General features: G+C 45.7%; 1 protein-coding gene across 3 annotated transcripts in view; it reads right to left on the bottom strand.

The window, feature by feature from the left end:
• The window catches only part of LOC120036441 (ATP-dependent 6-phosphofructokinase, liver type-like), a 74,533-nt gene that overhangs the window by 27,336 nt on the left and 29,950 nt on the right, over positions 1-17,247 (bottom strand). For all 3 annotated transcript variants that reach the window (XM_038982877.1, XM_038982878.1, XM_038982876.1), the window contains exons 4-8: positions 13,253-13,442; positions 12,276-12,441; positions 10,605-10,649; positions 10,392-10,500; positions 888-983 (exon numbers count right to left, since the gene is read on the bottom strand). In XM_038982877.1, coding sequence (XP_038838805.1) covers positions 888-983; positions 10,392-10,500; positions 10,605-10,649; positions 12,276-12,441; positions 13,253-13,442 — 606 coding nt within the window. The remainder of the gene's footprint in view (positions 1-887; positions 984-10,391; positions 10,501-10,604; positions 10,650-12,275; positions 12,442-13,252; positions 13,443-17,247) is intronic.

The following is a 17,247-nucleotide window of genomic DNA, read 5'->3' on the forward strand; positions in this document are numbered from 1 at the left end:
GTCAGCCAGTCAGCCAGGGAATAGATATGGAGGAGCAGTCAGCCAGGGAAGAGACATGGAGAAATGGAGAGAGGAGCAGTCAGCCAGACAGTCAGTCAGAGAATAGACATGGAGATATGGAGAGAGGAGCAGTCAGTCAGTCAGAGAATAGACATGGCGATATGGAGAGAGGAGCAGTCAGCCAGTCAGTCAGGGAAGAGATATGGATGAGCAGTCAGCCAGTCAGAGAATAGACATGGAGAGAGGAGCAGTCAGCCAGTCAGTCAGGGAAGAGACATGGAGAGAGGAGCAGTCAGCCAGTCAGTCAGGGAAGAGACATGGAGAGAGGAGCAGTCAACCAGTCAGCCAGGGAAGAGATATGGAGAGAGGAGCAGTCAGCCAGTCAGTCAGGGAAGAGATATGGAGAGAGGAGCAGTCAGCCAGGGAAGAGACATGGAGGAGCAGTCAACCAGTCAGCCAGGGAAGAGATATGGAGAGAGGAGCAGTCAGCCAGTCAGTCAGGGAAGAGATATGGAGAGAGGAGCAGTCAGCCAGGGAAGAGACATGGAGGAGCAGTCAGCCAGTCAGTCAGAGAATAGACATGGAGGAGCAGTCAGCCAGTCAGCCAGGGAATAGATATGGAGAAACGAGGTTTCTCTGACGGATCCATATGGGATGCTTCCTGTTCTCTTTATAGTGCACTACAAAGGGAACACAGATGTTTATACAGTCATGGGATCCATCCTGCTCTCTTTATAGTGCACTACAAAGGGAACAGGGTCCAATTTGGGACGTATTCATTGTCATGGTCCCACAAAGTATAAGAAGTCACTGTGTGATGAATATTGGTGCAGTCGATCAGGGTTTCATATAAAGACAGAGGCAGAATGAGCTGCTTAAAGACGTACATCCTTGACGTAGCTTGAAGAGATGGGTTCACCAGCTCTGTTGATGGCTCCTTCAGCGATGATTACTATGTTCAGTCTGGAGCCCTTACTGCGACTCTGCACACAAAAACACATCTCACACTGCTGTATTACTGACACTCTGCACACACACTATATAAATACATTTGATTTGATACTACACCAGTGTCTTTCATTGTATTTGGCTCTTTAGAACAGAATGGAAAAGAACAGAATATAGAATAGAATATAACAGAATATAATATAACAGAATATAATAGAACAGAATATAACAGAATAGAATATAACAGAATGTGACAGAACAGAATAGAATATAACAGAATATAATAGAACAGAATATAATATGACAGAATAGAATATAATATGACAGAATGTAATAGAACAGAATGTAATAGAACAGAATATAATAGAACAGAATATAATAGAACAGAATATAGAATATAATATAACAGAATGTAATAGAACAGAATATAGAATATAATAGAACAGAATATAATAGAACAGAATGTAATAGAACAGAATATAGAATAGAATATAACAGGATATAATAGACCAGAATATAGAATATAATATAACAGAATATAATAGAACAGAATGTAATAGAATAGAATGTAACAGAACAGAATATAACAGAATATAATAGAATAAAACACAATATAGAACAGAGCAAAGCAGAACAAAATATAGAATAGAACAGAGCAGAATAGAACAGAACAGAATATAGAACAGAAAATAACAGAATATAGAATAGAACAGAGAATAGAACAGGATATAGAATAAAACAAAACAGGACGTAGAATAGAACAGAGAACATAGAATAGAACAGCATTTAGAATAGAACAGAATACACCTGCATTGCTTGCTGTTTGGGGTTTTAGGCTGGGTTTCTGTACAGCACATCGAGATATTAGCTGATGTACGAAGGGCTATATAAAATAAATAAAATAAACTTGATAAAATAAACTTGATTTAGAATATAGAACAGCGAATAGAACAGAGCATAGAACAGGATATAGGAATCCATCCTGAAACACACACATACAAAACCACAACACAGACCCTGGGGAACGTAACAGAGCAGAGAACAGACTACATACTGCACCACAACACAGACCCTGGGGAACGTAACAGAGCAGAGAACAGACTACATACTGCACCACAACACAGACCCTGGGGAACGTAACAGAGCAGAGAACAGACTACATACTGCACCACAACACAGACCCTGGGGAACGTAACAGAGCAGAGAACAGACTACATACTGCACCACAACACAGACCCTGGGGAACGTAACAGAGCAGAGAACAGACTACATACTGCACCACAACACAGACCCTGGGGAACGTAACAGAGCAGAGAACAGACTACATACTGCACCACAACACAGACCCTGGGGAACGTAACAGAGCAGAGAACAGACTACATACTGCACCACAACACAGACCCTGGGGAACGTAACAGAGCAGAGAACAGACTACATACTGCACCACAACACAGACCCTGGGGAACGTAACAGAGCAGAGAACAGACTACATACTGCACCACAACACAGACCCTGGGGAACGTAACAGAGCAGAGAACAGACTACATACTGCACCACAACACAGACCCTGGGGAACGTAACAGAGCAGAGAACAGACTACATACTGCACCACAACACAGACCCTGGGGAACGTAACAGAGCAGAGAACAGACTACATACTGCACCACAACACAGACCCTGGGGAACGTAACAGAGCAGAGAACAGACTACATACTGCACCACAACACAGACCCTGGGGAACGTAACAGAGCAGAGAACAGACTACATACTGCACCACAACACAGACCCTGGGGAACGTAACAGAGCAGAGAACAGACTACATACTGCACCACAACACAGACCCTGGGGAACGTAACAGAGCAGAGAACAGACTACATACTGCACCACAACACAGACCCTGGGGAACGTAACAGAGCAGAGAACAGACTACATACTGCACCACAACACAGACCCTGGGGAACGTAACAGAGCAGAGAACAGACTACATACTGCACCACAACACAGACCCTGGGGAACGTAACAGAGCAGAGAACAGACTACATACTGCACCACAACACAGACCCTGGGGAACGTAACAGAGCAGAGAACAGACTACATACTGCACCACAACACAGACCCTGGGGAACGTAACAGAGCAGAGAACAGACTACATACTGCACCACAACACAGACCCTGGGGAACGTAACAGAGCAGAGAACAGACTACATACTGCACCACAACACAGACCCTGGGGAACGTAACAGAGCAGAGAACAGACTACATACTGCACCACAACACAGACCCTGGGGAACGTAACAGAGCAGAGAACAGACTACATACTGCACCACAACACAGACCCTGGGGAACGTAACAGAGCAGAGAACAGACTACATACTGCACCACAACACAGACCCTGGGGAACGTAACAGAGCAGAGAACAGACTACATACTGCACCACAACACAGACCCTGGGGAACGTAACAGAGCAGAGAACAGACTACATACTGCACCACAACACAGACCCTGGGGAACGTAACAGAGCAGAGAACAGACTACATACTGCACCACAACACAGACCCTGGGGAACGTAACAGAGCAGAGAACAGACTACATACTGCACCACAACACAGACCCTGGGGAACGTAACAGAGCAGAGAACAGACTACATACTGCACCACAACACAGACCCTGGGGAACGTAACAGAGCAGAGAACAGACTACATACAAACCACAACACAGACCCTGGGGAACGTAACAGAGCAGAGAACAGACTACATACTGCACCACAACACAGACCCTGGGGAACGTAACAGAGCAGAGAACAGACTACATACTGCACCACAACACAGACCCTGGGGAACGTAACAGAGCAGAGAACAGACTACATACTGCACCACAACACAGACCCTGGGGAACGTAACAGAGCAGAGAACAGACTACATACAAAACCACAACACAGACCCTGGGGAACGTAACAGAGCAGAGAACAGACTACATACTGCACCACAACACAGACCCTGGGGAACGTAACAGAGCAGAGAACAGACTACATACAAAACCACAACACAGACCCTGGGGAACGTAACAGAGCAGAGAACAGACTACATACTGCACCACAACACAGACCCTGGGGAACGTAACAGAGCAGAGAACAGACTACATACTGCACCACAACACAGACCCTGGGGAACGTAACAGAGCAGAGAACAGACTACATACTGCACCACAACACAGACCCTGGGGAACGTAACAGAGCAGAGAACAGACTACATACTGCACCACAACACAGACCCTGGGGAACGTAACAGAGCAGAGAACAGACTACATACTGCACCACAACACAGACCCTGGGGAACGTAACAGAGCAGAGAACAGACTACATACTGCACCACAACACAGACCCTGGGGAACGTAACAGAGCAGAGAACAGACTACATACTGCACCACAACACAGACCCTGGGGAACGTAACAGAGCAGAGAACAGACTACATACTGCACCACAACACAGACCCTGGGGAACGTAACAGAGCAGAGAACAGACTACATACTGCACCACAACACAGACCCTGGGGAACGTAACAGAGCAGAGAACAGACTACATACAAAACCACAACACAGACCCTGGGGAACGTAACAGAGCAGAGAACAGACTACATACTGCACCACAACACAGACCCTGGGGAACGTAACAGAGCAGAGAACAGACTACATACAAAACCACAACACAGACCCTGGGGAACGTAACAGAGCAGAGAACAGACTACATACTGCACCACAACACAGACCCTGGGGAACGTAACAGAGCAGAGAACAGACTACATACTGCACCACAACACAGACCCTGGGGAACGTAACAGAGCAGAGAACAGACTACATACTGCACCACAACACAGACCCTGGGGAACGTAACAGAGCAGAGAACAGACTACATACTGCACCACAACACAGACCCTGGGGAACGTAACAGAGCAGAGAACAGACTACATACTGCACCACAACACAGACCCTGGGGAACGTAACAGAGCAGAGAACAGACTACATACTGCACCACAACACAGACCCTGGGGAACGTAACAGAGCAGAGAACAGACTACATACTGCACCACAACACAGACCCTGGGGAACGTAACAGAGCAGAGAACAGACTACATACTGCACCACAACACAGACCCTGGGGAACGTAACAGAGCAGAGAACAGACTACATACTGCACCACAACACAGACCCTGGGGAACGTAACAGAGCAGAGAACAGACTACATACTGCACCACAACACAGACCCTGGGGAACGTAACAGAGCAGAGAACAGACTACATACTGCACCACAACACAGACCCTGGGGAACGTAACAGAGCAGAGAACAGACTACATACTGCACCACAACACAGACCCTGGGGAACGTAACAGAGCAGAGAACAGACTACATACTGCACCACAACACAGACCCTGGGGAACGTAACAGAGCAGAGAACAGACTACATACTGCACCACAACACAGACCCTGGGGAACGTAACAGAGCAGAGAACAGACTACATACTGCACCACAACACAGACCCTGGGGAACGTAACAGAGCAGAGAACAGACTACATACTGCACCACAACACAGACCCTGGGGAACGTAACAGAGCAGAGAACAGACTACATACTGCACCACAACACAGACCCTGGGGAACGTAACAGAGCAGAGAACAGACTACATACTGCACCACAACACAGACCCTGGGGAACGTAACAGAGCAGAGAACAGACTACATACTGCACCACAACACAGACCCTGGGGAACGTAACAGAGCAGAGAACAGACTACATACTGCACCACAACACAGACCCTGGGGAACGTAACAGAGCAGAGAACAGACTACATACTGCACCACAACACAGACCCTGGGGAACGTAACAGAGCAGAGAACAGACTACATACTGCACCACAACACAGACCCTGGGGAACGTAACAGAGCAGAGAACAGACTACATACTGCATGTACAATGCCTTCGGAAAGTATTCAGACCTCATTTTGTTACGTTACAGCCTTATTCTAAAATGGATTAAATCGTTTTTTCCCCCTCAATCAATCTACACGCAATACCCCATAATGACATCACAATACCCCATAATGACATCACAATACCCCATAATGACATCACAATACCCCATAATGACATCACAATACCCCATAATGACATCACAATACCCCATAATGACAAAGCTACATTTCTTTAAAATATTCTTGTAAATGCGTTGTCTTGGCTGTGTGCTTAGGGTTGTCTTGGCTGTGTGCTTAGGGTTGTCTTGGCTGTGTGCTTAGGGTTGTCTTGGCTGTGTGCTTAGGGTTAGGGTTGTCTTGGCTGTGTGCTTAGGGTTAGGGTTGTCTTGGCTGTGTGCTTTAGGGTTAGGGTTAGGGTTGTCTTGGCTGTGTGCTTTAGGGTTGTCTTGGCTGTGTGCTTTAGGGTTGTCTTGGCTGTGTGCTTAGGGTTAGGGTTGTCTTGGCTGTGTGCTTAGGGTTAGGGTTGTCTTGGCTGTGTGCTTTAGGGTTAGGGTTAGGGTTGTCTTGGCTGTGTGCTTTAGGGTTAGGGTTAGGGTTAGGGTTGTCTTGGCTGTGTGCTTTAGGGTTGTCTTGGCTGTGTGCTTTAGGGTTGTCTTGGCTGTGTGCTTTAGGGTTGTCTTGGCTGTGTGCTTAGGGTTAGGGTTAGGGTTAGGGTTGTCTTGGCTGTGTGCTTTAGGGTTGTCTTGGCTGTGTGCTTTAGGGTTGTCTTGGCTGTGTGCTTTAGGGTTGTCTTGGCTGTGTGCTTTAGGGTTAGGGTTAGGGTTGTCTTGGCTGTGTGCTTAGGGTTAGGGTTAGGGTTAGGGTTGTCTTGGCTGTGTGCTTAGGGTTAGGGTTAGGGTTGTCTTGTTCCTCATGGTCAGAGTCCTTTACGTGCATTTTGGAAACTCCAAGCAGGCTGTCATGTGCATTTTACTTCACCTGATTGGTGGAGTGCTACAGATACAGTCCTTCTGGAAGGTTCTCCCATCTCCACAGAGGAACTCTAGAGCTCTGTCAGAGTGACCATCAGGTTCTTGGTCACTTCCCCTACCAAGGCCCTTCTTCCCCCGATTGCTCAGTTTGGCCGGGCTGCCAGCTCTAGGAAGAGTCTTGGTGGTTCCAAACTTTTTCCATTTAAGAATGATGGAAGCCACTGTGTTCTTAGGGAGCTTCAATGCTGCAGAAATGTTTTGGTACTCTTCCCCAGATCTGTGCCTCGACACAATCCTGTTTTGGAGCTCTGTGGACAATTCCTTCAACCTCATAGCTTGGTTTTTGCTCTGACATGCACTGTCAACTGTGGGACCTTATATAGACAGGTGTGTGCCTTTACAAATCATGTCCAATCAATTTGTTCTAAAATTGAATTTACAATGTTAGAATAAGGCTTTAACATCGGACGGACGAGAGACAGAGACAGAGACAGAGACAGAGACAGAGACAGAGACAGAGAGAGAGAGAGAGAGAGACAGAAAGGCGAAAGGCGAAAGCCAGCCGCGACGGGCCAAACCCTCCCCTAACCCAGACGATGCTGGGCCAATTGTGCGCTGCCTCGTGGGTCTCCCAGTAGCGGCCGGCTGTGACACAGCCTGGGATCGAACCCGGGTCTGTAGTGACGCCTCAATCATTGAGATGCAGTAACTTATACCGCTGCACATCTGCCCTCGTGCTCCTAGACCTTAGTGCTGCTTTTGACACCATCAATCACCACATTCTTTTGGAGAGAGTGGAAAACCTAATTGGTCTACACGGACAAGTTCTGGCCTGGTTTAGATGGCAACAGTCAGAAAGTTATTAGTTCGTCTCTGTGGATGGTTTGTCTTCTGACAAATCAATGGTACATTTCGGTGTTCCTCATGTTTCTGTTTTAGGACCACTATTGTTTTCACGATATATTCTACCTCTTTGCGATGTCATTCATAAACACTATGTCACTGCTATGCGGACGACACACAGCTGTACATTTCAATGAAGAAGTGGTGAAGCCCCAAAACTCCCGGGAAGCCCGTGTTTCAGACATAAGGAAGAGGATGGCGGCAAATATTTTACTTTTAAACTCGGACAAAACAGAGATGCTTGTTCTAGGTCCCAAGAAACAAAAGAGATCTGCTGTTGGATCTGACAATTAATCTTGATGGTTGTACAGTCGTCTTAAATAAAACTGTGAAGGACCTCGGCGTTACTCTGGACCCTGATCTCTCTTTTGACGAACTTATCAAGACTGTTTCAAGGACAGCTTGTATCCATGCTTTTGTCAATTCTAGGTTAGACTACTGCAATGCTCTACTTTCCGGCTACCCGGATAAAGCACTAAACTTCAGCAAAACACGGCTGCTAGAATCCTGACTAGAACCAAAAGATTTGATCATATTACTCCAGTGCTTGCCTCCCTACACTGGCTTCCTGTTAAGGCAAGGGTTGATTTCAAGGTTTTACTGCTAACCTACAAAGCATTACATGGGCTTGCTCCTACCTGTCTCTCCGATTTGGTCCTGCCGTACATACCTACACGTACGCTACGGTCACAAGACGCAGGCCTCCTAATTGTCCCTAGAATTTCTAAGCAAACAGCTGGAGGCAGGGCTTTCTCCTATAGAGCTCCATTTTTATGGAACGGTCTGCCTACCCATGTGAGAGACGCAGACTTGGTCTCAACCTTTAAGTCTTTATTGAAGACTCATGTCTTCAGTAGGTCATATGATTGAGTGTATTCTGGCCCAGGGGTGCGAAGGTGAACGGAAAGGCACTGGAGCGATGAACCGCCCTTGCCGTCTCTGCCTGGCCGGTTCCCCTCTCTCCACTGGGATTCTCTGCCTCTAAACCCTATTACAGGGGCTGAGTCACTGGCTTACTGGTGCTCTTTCATGCCGTCCCTAGGAGAGGTGCGTCACGTCGTGCCAGGATTTTTTGTGCTATACTCGACTTGAGTGGTTGAGTCACTGACGTGATCTTCCTGTCCAGAATTGCGCCCATTCGGGCTCCTGTGGTGGAGGAGATCTTCGTGGGCTAGACTCAGCCTTGTCTCAGGGTAGTAAATTGGTGGTCTGTTGATATCCATCTAGTGGTGTGGGGGCTGTGCTTTGGCAATGTGGGTGGGGTTATATCCTGCCTGGTCATCAGACGGGGCCACAGTGTCCCCCCCCCCCTCGTCTCAGCCTCCAGTATCTCTGCTGCAATAGTCTATGTGCCGGGGGGCTGGGGTCAGTCTGTCCTATCTGGTGTAATTATGCCGTCTTATCTGGTGTCCTGTGTAAACTTAACTGTGTTCCCTCTCTCTCTCTCTCCCTCGACTCTGAATGCTCAGCTATGAAAAGCCAACTGACAATTACTCCTGAGGTACTGACCTGTTTCACCCTCTACAACCACTGTGATTATTATTTGACGCTGCTGGTCATCTATGAACATTTCAACATCTTGAAGAACAATATGGCTTTAATAGCCATGTACTCTTATAATCTCTACCGACACAGCCAGAAGAGGACTGGCCACCCCTCAGAGCCTGGTTCCTCTCTAGGTTTCTTCCCTAGGTTTCTGCCTTTCTAGGGAGTGTTTCCTATCCGCCGTCCTTCTACATCTGCATTGCTTGCTGTTTTAGGCTGGGATTCTGTATAGCACTTTGAGACATGATGTTAAAAGGGCTGTATAAATACATTTGATTGACATTTGATTGATGGAAAAAGTGTTGGTCCCATGTTTCATGATCTGAAAAAGAAAATCCAAGACATTTTGTAGAGGAGTATTTTGGTCTGTAATATAGCCCTTTTTTTGGGAAAAAAAACTAATTCTGATTGGCTGGGCCTGTCTCCCCAGTGGGTGGGCCTTTGCCCTCCCAGGCCCACCAATGGCTGCACCCCTGCCCAGTCATGTGAAATCCATAGATTAGGGCTTAATTAATTAATTTCAATTGACCGATTTCCTGATATGAACTGTACCTCAGTAAAATCTTAGAAATTGTTGCATTTCAATGTTTGTTCTGCGTAGAATAGAATAAAATAGAACAGAACAGAACAGGATAGAACAGAACAGGATAGAACAGTATAAAATAGAACAGAACAGTATAGAATAGAATAAAATAGAACAGTATAGAATAAAATAGAACCGGACAGAACAGTATCGAATAAAATAGAACAGGACAGAACAGTATAGAATAAAATAGAACAGGACAGAATAAAATAGAACAGGACAGAATAAAATAGAACAGGACAGAATAAAATAGAACAGGATAGAATAAAATAGAACAGGATAGAATAAAATAGAACAGTATAGAATAAATTAGAACAGGATAGAACAGTATAAAATAGAACAGAATAGAACAGTATAAAATAGAACAGGATAGAACAGTATAGAATAAAATAGAACAGGATAGAACAGTATAGAATAAAATAGAACAGGATAGAACAGAACAGAATATAGAACTAGTCCCAGCCCCAGTCTCACATGCTCCAAGCGGGCACACATGAGGTCCTCCCAGCCCTCTAATGGTGGAGCCTCTGGGATGAAGAGCCAGTCTGCTCCGGAGGCCAGAGCGGACACCAACGCTAGATACCTGTTGAGAGAGAACGTTAATGTAATGGAATAGCCTGTTTTAGAGAGCCTACAGAGGATATAGTCATTCATAACAATGACCCTAAATGAACATGTGGAACTTACCCACAGTGCCGTCCCATGACCTCCAGGACAAAGGCACGCTGGTGGCTGTAAAATAAACGCTTCACTCAGAACTGATTGAAAAAGCAATTTAGTACAAACCACATTAATGTTGTCACTGAATTTAACTTACACTTCTCACACACGCTGCTGCTAGTCTGTTTATTAAATCTATCATGATTGTCTCGTCACTTTACTATCAATGCCTCAGAAATGTTTTGGTACGCTTTCCCAGATCTGTGCCTCGATACAATCTTGTTTCGGAGCTCTACGAACAATTCCTTCGACCTCATGGCTTGGGTTTTGCTCTGACATGCACTCAACTGTGGGACCTTGTAGACAGGTGTGTGCCTTTCCAGATCATGTCCAATCAATTGAATTTACCACAGGTGGAACAATCAAGTTGTAGAAACATCAAGGATGTCTCATAGCAAAGGATCTGAATACTTTTGTAAATAAGTTATTTGTTTTAAATGTTTTATAAATTTGCTAACATTTCTAAAAACCTGTTTTCGCTTTGTCATTATGGGGTATTGTGTGTAGATTGATGAGGAATAATTGTACATCGTATCTATTTTATAATAAGGCTGTAAAGTAACAAAATGTGGGAAAAGTGAAGGGGTCTGAATACTTTCCTAATGCATTGCATACAGTTGTACATTTGAAATGTTTGGACAAAGTTTACAGGTAACTTATTAGATACTTTGTAGGCATGTTGGGCGAGTTGAAACCGGTGTATTTCTGAATCAAACGCGCCAAATAAATGAACATTTTTGGGATATAAAGAAGGAATTTATCCAACAAAAGGACCATTTGTAATGTAACTGGGACATTTTGGAGTGCCAACAGAAGAAGATCTTCAAAGGTAAGGCATTAATTATATCGCTATTTCTGATTTTTGTTGCGCACCTGCCTGGTTGAAATCTGATTTCCATGTGATTGTATGCGGGGCGCTGTCTTCAGATAATAGCATGGTTTGCTTTCGCCGTAAAGCCTTTTTGAAATCTGACACAGCGGCTGGATTAACAAGAAGTTAAGCTTTATTTTAATGTATAACACGTGTATGTTTTATGAATTTGTATTATGAGTATTTCTGTTTTTGAATTTGGCGCGCTGCAATTTCACTGGCTGTTGTCAAATCAATCCCGTTAACGGGATTCGAGCGGGAAGGGATCACTAGGGATCCCTAAGAGGTTTTAATGCTGTCACTATTCACGGCTGTATTAAGTGTGCCTGCATTAGCCACATAGGCCACAGAAAAATGTATTTAGGTGTCACATATTTTAGAATTAAATAATAATTTGAATATCCATGCATTGGAAAGGCCTAAAAACACAATTATTCATGAAGTGGCTGCTTCTATTGGACACTTTTTGCATGTTTTTATTTTGGGGGGCGGGGTTCTATATTAGTCCCTGTATGTACAATTATATACCTTATACAACATTGAGGAAAATTACAATGAAGTGCTTGAAAAAGTCCCTGAAAGTCCTTGAATTTAACTTGTCAATGTCGGTATGAACCTTGTTTATAGGATGCACAGTCCCAGACCTGTGTTGTCACACAGTCCCAGACCTGTGTTGTCACACAGTCCCAGACCTGTGTTGTCGTAAAGTCTCTCTGGATAAGAGCGTCTGTTAAGTGACTAACATGTAAACGGATTGTGTATTGTACCTCTGTGCGGTGGTAGTGATGGCGTCCACTATCTCCATGATGCGATGCAGAGCGGAGTCAGCGCCTATGGTCATGTCTGTCCCACAGAAGTCGTTGTCTATAGATCCAACCAACCCTACGATGTTCAGGTGATCATGCTGTTTCGCTAGGGTGTCGGTGATCCGGCCTGCAGGGCACACACACACAGAGACACAGTCAGACACAGAGACACAGTCAGACACAGAGACACAGTCAGACACACACACACAGAGACACAGTCACACACACACACACACACACACAGAGACACAGTCACACACACACAGAGACACAGTCACACACAGAGACACAGTCACACACACACAGACACAGTCACACACACAGTCACACACAGAGACACAGTCACACACAGAGACACAGAGACACACAGAGACACACAGAGACACAGACACACACAGAGACACACACACACAAGCTAACACACTGCAGTCAGTGTAAAAATACTGGATGCCATATCCGAACCCAAAATATGGTGAAATGACTCGGAAAAGCCAAGGATCTATAAATCATAATGTGCTCATTACAGAATAAGTATTTTATTAAGAGAGAGTGAGTGTGTGAGTGTGTGAGTGAGTGTGTGTGAGTGAGTGTGTGTGTGTGAGTGTGTGTGTGTGAGTGTGTGTGTGTGAGTGTGTGTGTGTGAGTGAGTGAGTGTCTGAGTGAGTGTCTGAGTGAGTGTCTGAGTGAGTGTCTGAGTGAGTGTCTGAGTGAGTGTCTGAGTGAGTGTCTGAGTGAGTGTCTGAGTGAGTGTCTGAGTGAGTGTCTGAGTGAGTGTCTGAGTGAGTGTCTGAGTGAGTGTCTGAGTGAGTGTCTGAGTGAGTGTCTGAGTGAGTGTCTGAGTGAGTGTCTGAGTGAGTGAGTGAGTGAGTGTGTGTCTGTGTGAGTGTGTGTGTCTGTGTGTGTGTCTGTGTGTGTGTGTGTGTCTGTGTGTGTGCTACCTTTCTGAACCAATTCAGCCAGCAGTCCACTCCACTCGCTCCTGAAGATGTTGGCTCCGGTGAGGCTGCCGTCTCCTCCACACACACACAGATTGGTGATGCCTCTCTTCACCAGGTTAAAGGCTGCTGCCAGGCGACCGTTCCTCGTGGTGAACACCTTACAGCGAGCACTGCCGATCACCGTGCCACCCTGAGGGAGAGACAGAAGGAGACCACAGACACCAGTCAGTCTCCAGTATCTCTGCTGCAATAGTCTATGCGCCGGGGAGCTAGGGTCAGTCTGTCCTATCTGGTGTAATTCTCCTGTATTATCTGGTCTCCTGTGTGAACTGAAGTAGTCTCTCTCTCCACCACCATTGAGGAGATGGAATGTTATACTATAGATTACACTACAGCAAAGAATAATGAGATGCAGTCAACCTATGGAACACAGAAACAGCACATTTTCATTCAAAGCAAATATATTTAGCAGGACTGAGGTAGCAATAGTTAATATCACAGTTTCACACTAAAAGCCAATTGATGCGTTGTTGCTGGTTTTTGCCTTGCTAGCTAGATTGTACAGGTTGCATTTCTTAAAAACAATTCATGCTTAAATCGGAAAATGTGGTCGGAGGGTGTGACGGAGGAGGCATGCAGAGGCCAAATCGAGCTCCGCACCGCATCGCCGTCCTAATTCTGTAACAATGCCGAACTCATTGTTGAGTTGATTTGTTGACGCTAGGTGGGGGAGGAAGATCCTGTATAAACAGAAACTCACTTCCTTGACTACATCTCGGGTCTGCAACACTTCTGCAGATGCCATATCATCGTAACAGCTGCACGACCAATGCAGAGGTTGGATTGACCATGCAGCGCTTTTAAATGAAAAACAGCATTCCAGACTAATAGTTAACAACTGCATAGCAATGGAAAGCGCCATAGCAATGGAAAGCGCCATGGCAATGGATAGCGCCATAGCAATGGAAAGCGCCATAGCAATGGAAAGCGCCATAGCAATGGAAAGCGCCATAGCAATGGAAAGCGCCATAGCAATGGAAAGCGCCATAGCAGTGGAAAGCGCCATAGCAGTGGAAAGCGCCATAGCAGTGGAAAGCGCCATAGCAGTGGAAAGCGCCATAGCAGTGGAAAGCGCCATAGCAATGGAAAGCGCCATAGCAATGGAAAGCGCCATAGCAATGGAAAGCGCCATAGCAATGGAAAGCGCCATAGCAATGGAAAGCGCCATAGCAATGGAAAGCGCCATAGCAATGGGAAGCGCCATAGCAATGGAAAGCGCCATAGCAATGGAAAGCACCATAGCAATGGGAAGCGCCATAGCAATGGAAAGCACCATAGCAATGGAAAGCGCCATAGCAATGGGAAGCGCCATAGCAATGGAAAGCGCCATAGCAATGGGAAGCGCCATAGCAATGGGAAGCGCCATAGCAATGGAAAGCGCCATAGCAATGGAAAGCGCCATAGCAATGGAAAGCGCCATAGCAGTGGATAGCGCCATAGCAATGGAAAGCGCCATAGCAATGGAAAGCACCATAGCAGTGGATAGCGCCATAGCAATGGAAAGCGCCATAGCAATGGAAAGCGCCATAGCAGTGGAAAGCGCCATAGCAATGGGAAGCGCCATAGCAATGGGAAGCGCCATAGCAATGGGAAGCGCCATAGCAATGGGAAGCGCCATAGCAATGGAAAGCGCCATAGCAATGGAAAGCGCCATAGCAATGGGAAGCGCCATAGCAATGGGAAGCGCCATAGCAATGGAAAGCACCATAGCAATGGGAAGCGCCATAGCAATGGAAAGCACCATAGCAATGGAAAGCACCATAGCAATGGGAAGCGCCATAGCAATGGGAAGCGCCATAGCAATGGGAAGCGCCATAGCAATGGGAAGCGCCATAGCAATGGGAAGCACCATAGCAATGGAAAGCACCATAGCAATGGGAAGCGCCATAGCAATGGAAAGCACCATAGCAATGGGATGCACCCACACATAACATGTACAGGCTATTATACAACACAACATTGATTGGACAGGGAGGGACATTCAGCCCGTCTTCACACAGCATTAGGACAACTGAGAACAAACGGTTAACTGATAATGCCCGAGAAGACGGTGTTTGGAGGATATATTGGCACGGGTGTGGGGCATTATCACATTTATACAACGGGTTACCAACATATTAAAATAATTTACATGTATTTATTACAAAAGTTATTTTGATTAATGCCATATTAATTTATTCATACTATTTCATCCTTCCACAAGATATAGTTCCGACTCAAATCTAGGGTTGCTACCCATGCCGGCTGGTCGTTCGTTCTATCGGTTCGGTTGCCAGAGACGCGACCCGGTCGGTCAGCTAACAACACAGCCAACAGCACAGCCAAACAGTCACTTCAAACGAAAGCTGGAAAAACTGAAAACCAGCTGCACTTTGTTTTGTTTGACCTTTTTTCAATTTACATTTCTTTGTATATAAAGTGCATTCGGAAAGTATTCAGACCTCTTGACTTTTTCCACAATTTGTTACGTTACAGCCTTATTCATAATAACAAAAAAATATTAACAAATTCTTATTTACAATGATTGCCTACACCGGCCAAACCGGGGTGATGCTGGGCCAATTGAGCCTAGCCCTATGGGACTCCCAATCACGGCTGGATGTGATTCAGCCTGGATTCGAACCAAGGTGACTGTAGTGCCTTTGAACTCTGTGCTACTCGGGAGCCCATCTAAATGGATAAAATTGTTTTCCCCCACTCAAATCTACACACAATACCCCATAATGACATCACAATACCCCATGACATCACAATACCCCATGACATCACAATACCCCATGATGACATCACAATACCCCATAATGACAAAGCAAAAACAGGTTGGTATACATTTTTGCAAATTTAGAAACAAAAAAAATCCTAAAATATCACATTCACATTAGTATTCAGACCCTTTACTCAGTACTTTGTTGAAGCACCTGGAGCAGGTTTTCATCAAGATCTCTCTGTACTTTGCTCCATTCATCTTTGCCTCGATCCTGACTAGTCTCCGAGTCCCTGAAAAACATCCCCACTGCATGATGCTGCCACCACCATGCTTCACCGTAGGGATGGTGCCATGTTTCCTCCAGATGTGACCCTTGGCATTCAGGCCAAAGACTTCAATCAAGGTTACATCAGAGCAGAGACTCTTGTCTCTCATGGTCTGAGAGTCCTTTAGTTGCCTTTCGGCAAACTCCAAGCGGGTTGTCATGTGCCTTTTACTGAGGAGTGGCTTCCGTCTGGCCACCCTACCATAAAGGCCTGATTGGTGGAATGCTGCAGAGATGGTTGTCCTTCTGGAAGGTTCTCCCATCTCCACATAGGAACTCTGGAGCTCTTTCAGAGTGACCATTGGGTTATTGGTCACTTCCCCTACCAAGGCCCTTCTCCCCCGATTGTTCAGTTTGGCCGGGCTGCCAGCTGTAGGAAGAGTCTTGGTGGTTCTAAACTTCTTCCGTTTAAAAATGGGATTGGGGAATTAGGGCTCCTGAGTGGCGCAGCAGTCTAAGGCACTGCCATCTCAGTCCAAGAGACGTCACTACAGTCCCTGGTTCGGATCCAGGCTGTATCATATCTGGCCGTGATTGGGAGTCCCATAGGGTGGCGCACAACTGGCCTGGCGTCATCCGGGTTTAGCTTGCCTAGTTAAATAAAAGGTTCAATTTAATTATTTTTTTAAAAGAATGGAGGCCACTGTGTTCTTGGGGACCTTCAATGCTGCAGAAATGTGTTGGTACCCTTCCCCAGATCTGTGCCTCGACACAATCCTGTCTCAGAGCTCTACGGACAATTCCTTCGACCTCATGGCTTGGTTTTTGCTCTGACATGCACTGTCAACTGTGGGACCTTAAATAGACAGGTGTGTGCCTTTCCAAATCGTCCAATTAATTGAATTTACCACAGGTGGACTCCAATCAAGTTGTAGAAACATGTCAAGGATGATTAATGGAAAC

Source organism: Salvelinus namaycush, unplaced genomic scaffold, assembly GCF_016432855.1.
Source record: "Salvelinus namaycush isolate Seneca unplaced genomic scaffold, SaNama_1.0 Scaffold133, whole genome shotgun sequence".
NCBI classification, from domain to species: domain Eukaryota; kingdom Metazoa; phylum Chordata; class Actinopteri; order Salmoniformes; family Salmonidae; genus Salvelinus; species Salvelinus namaycush.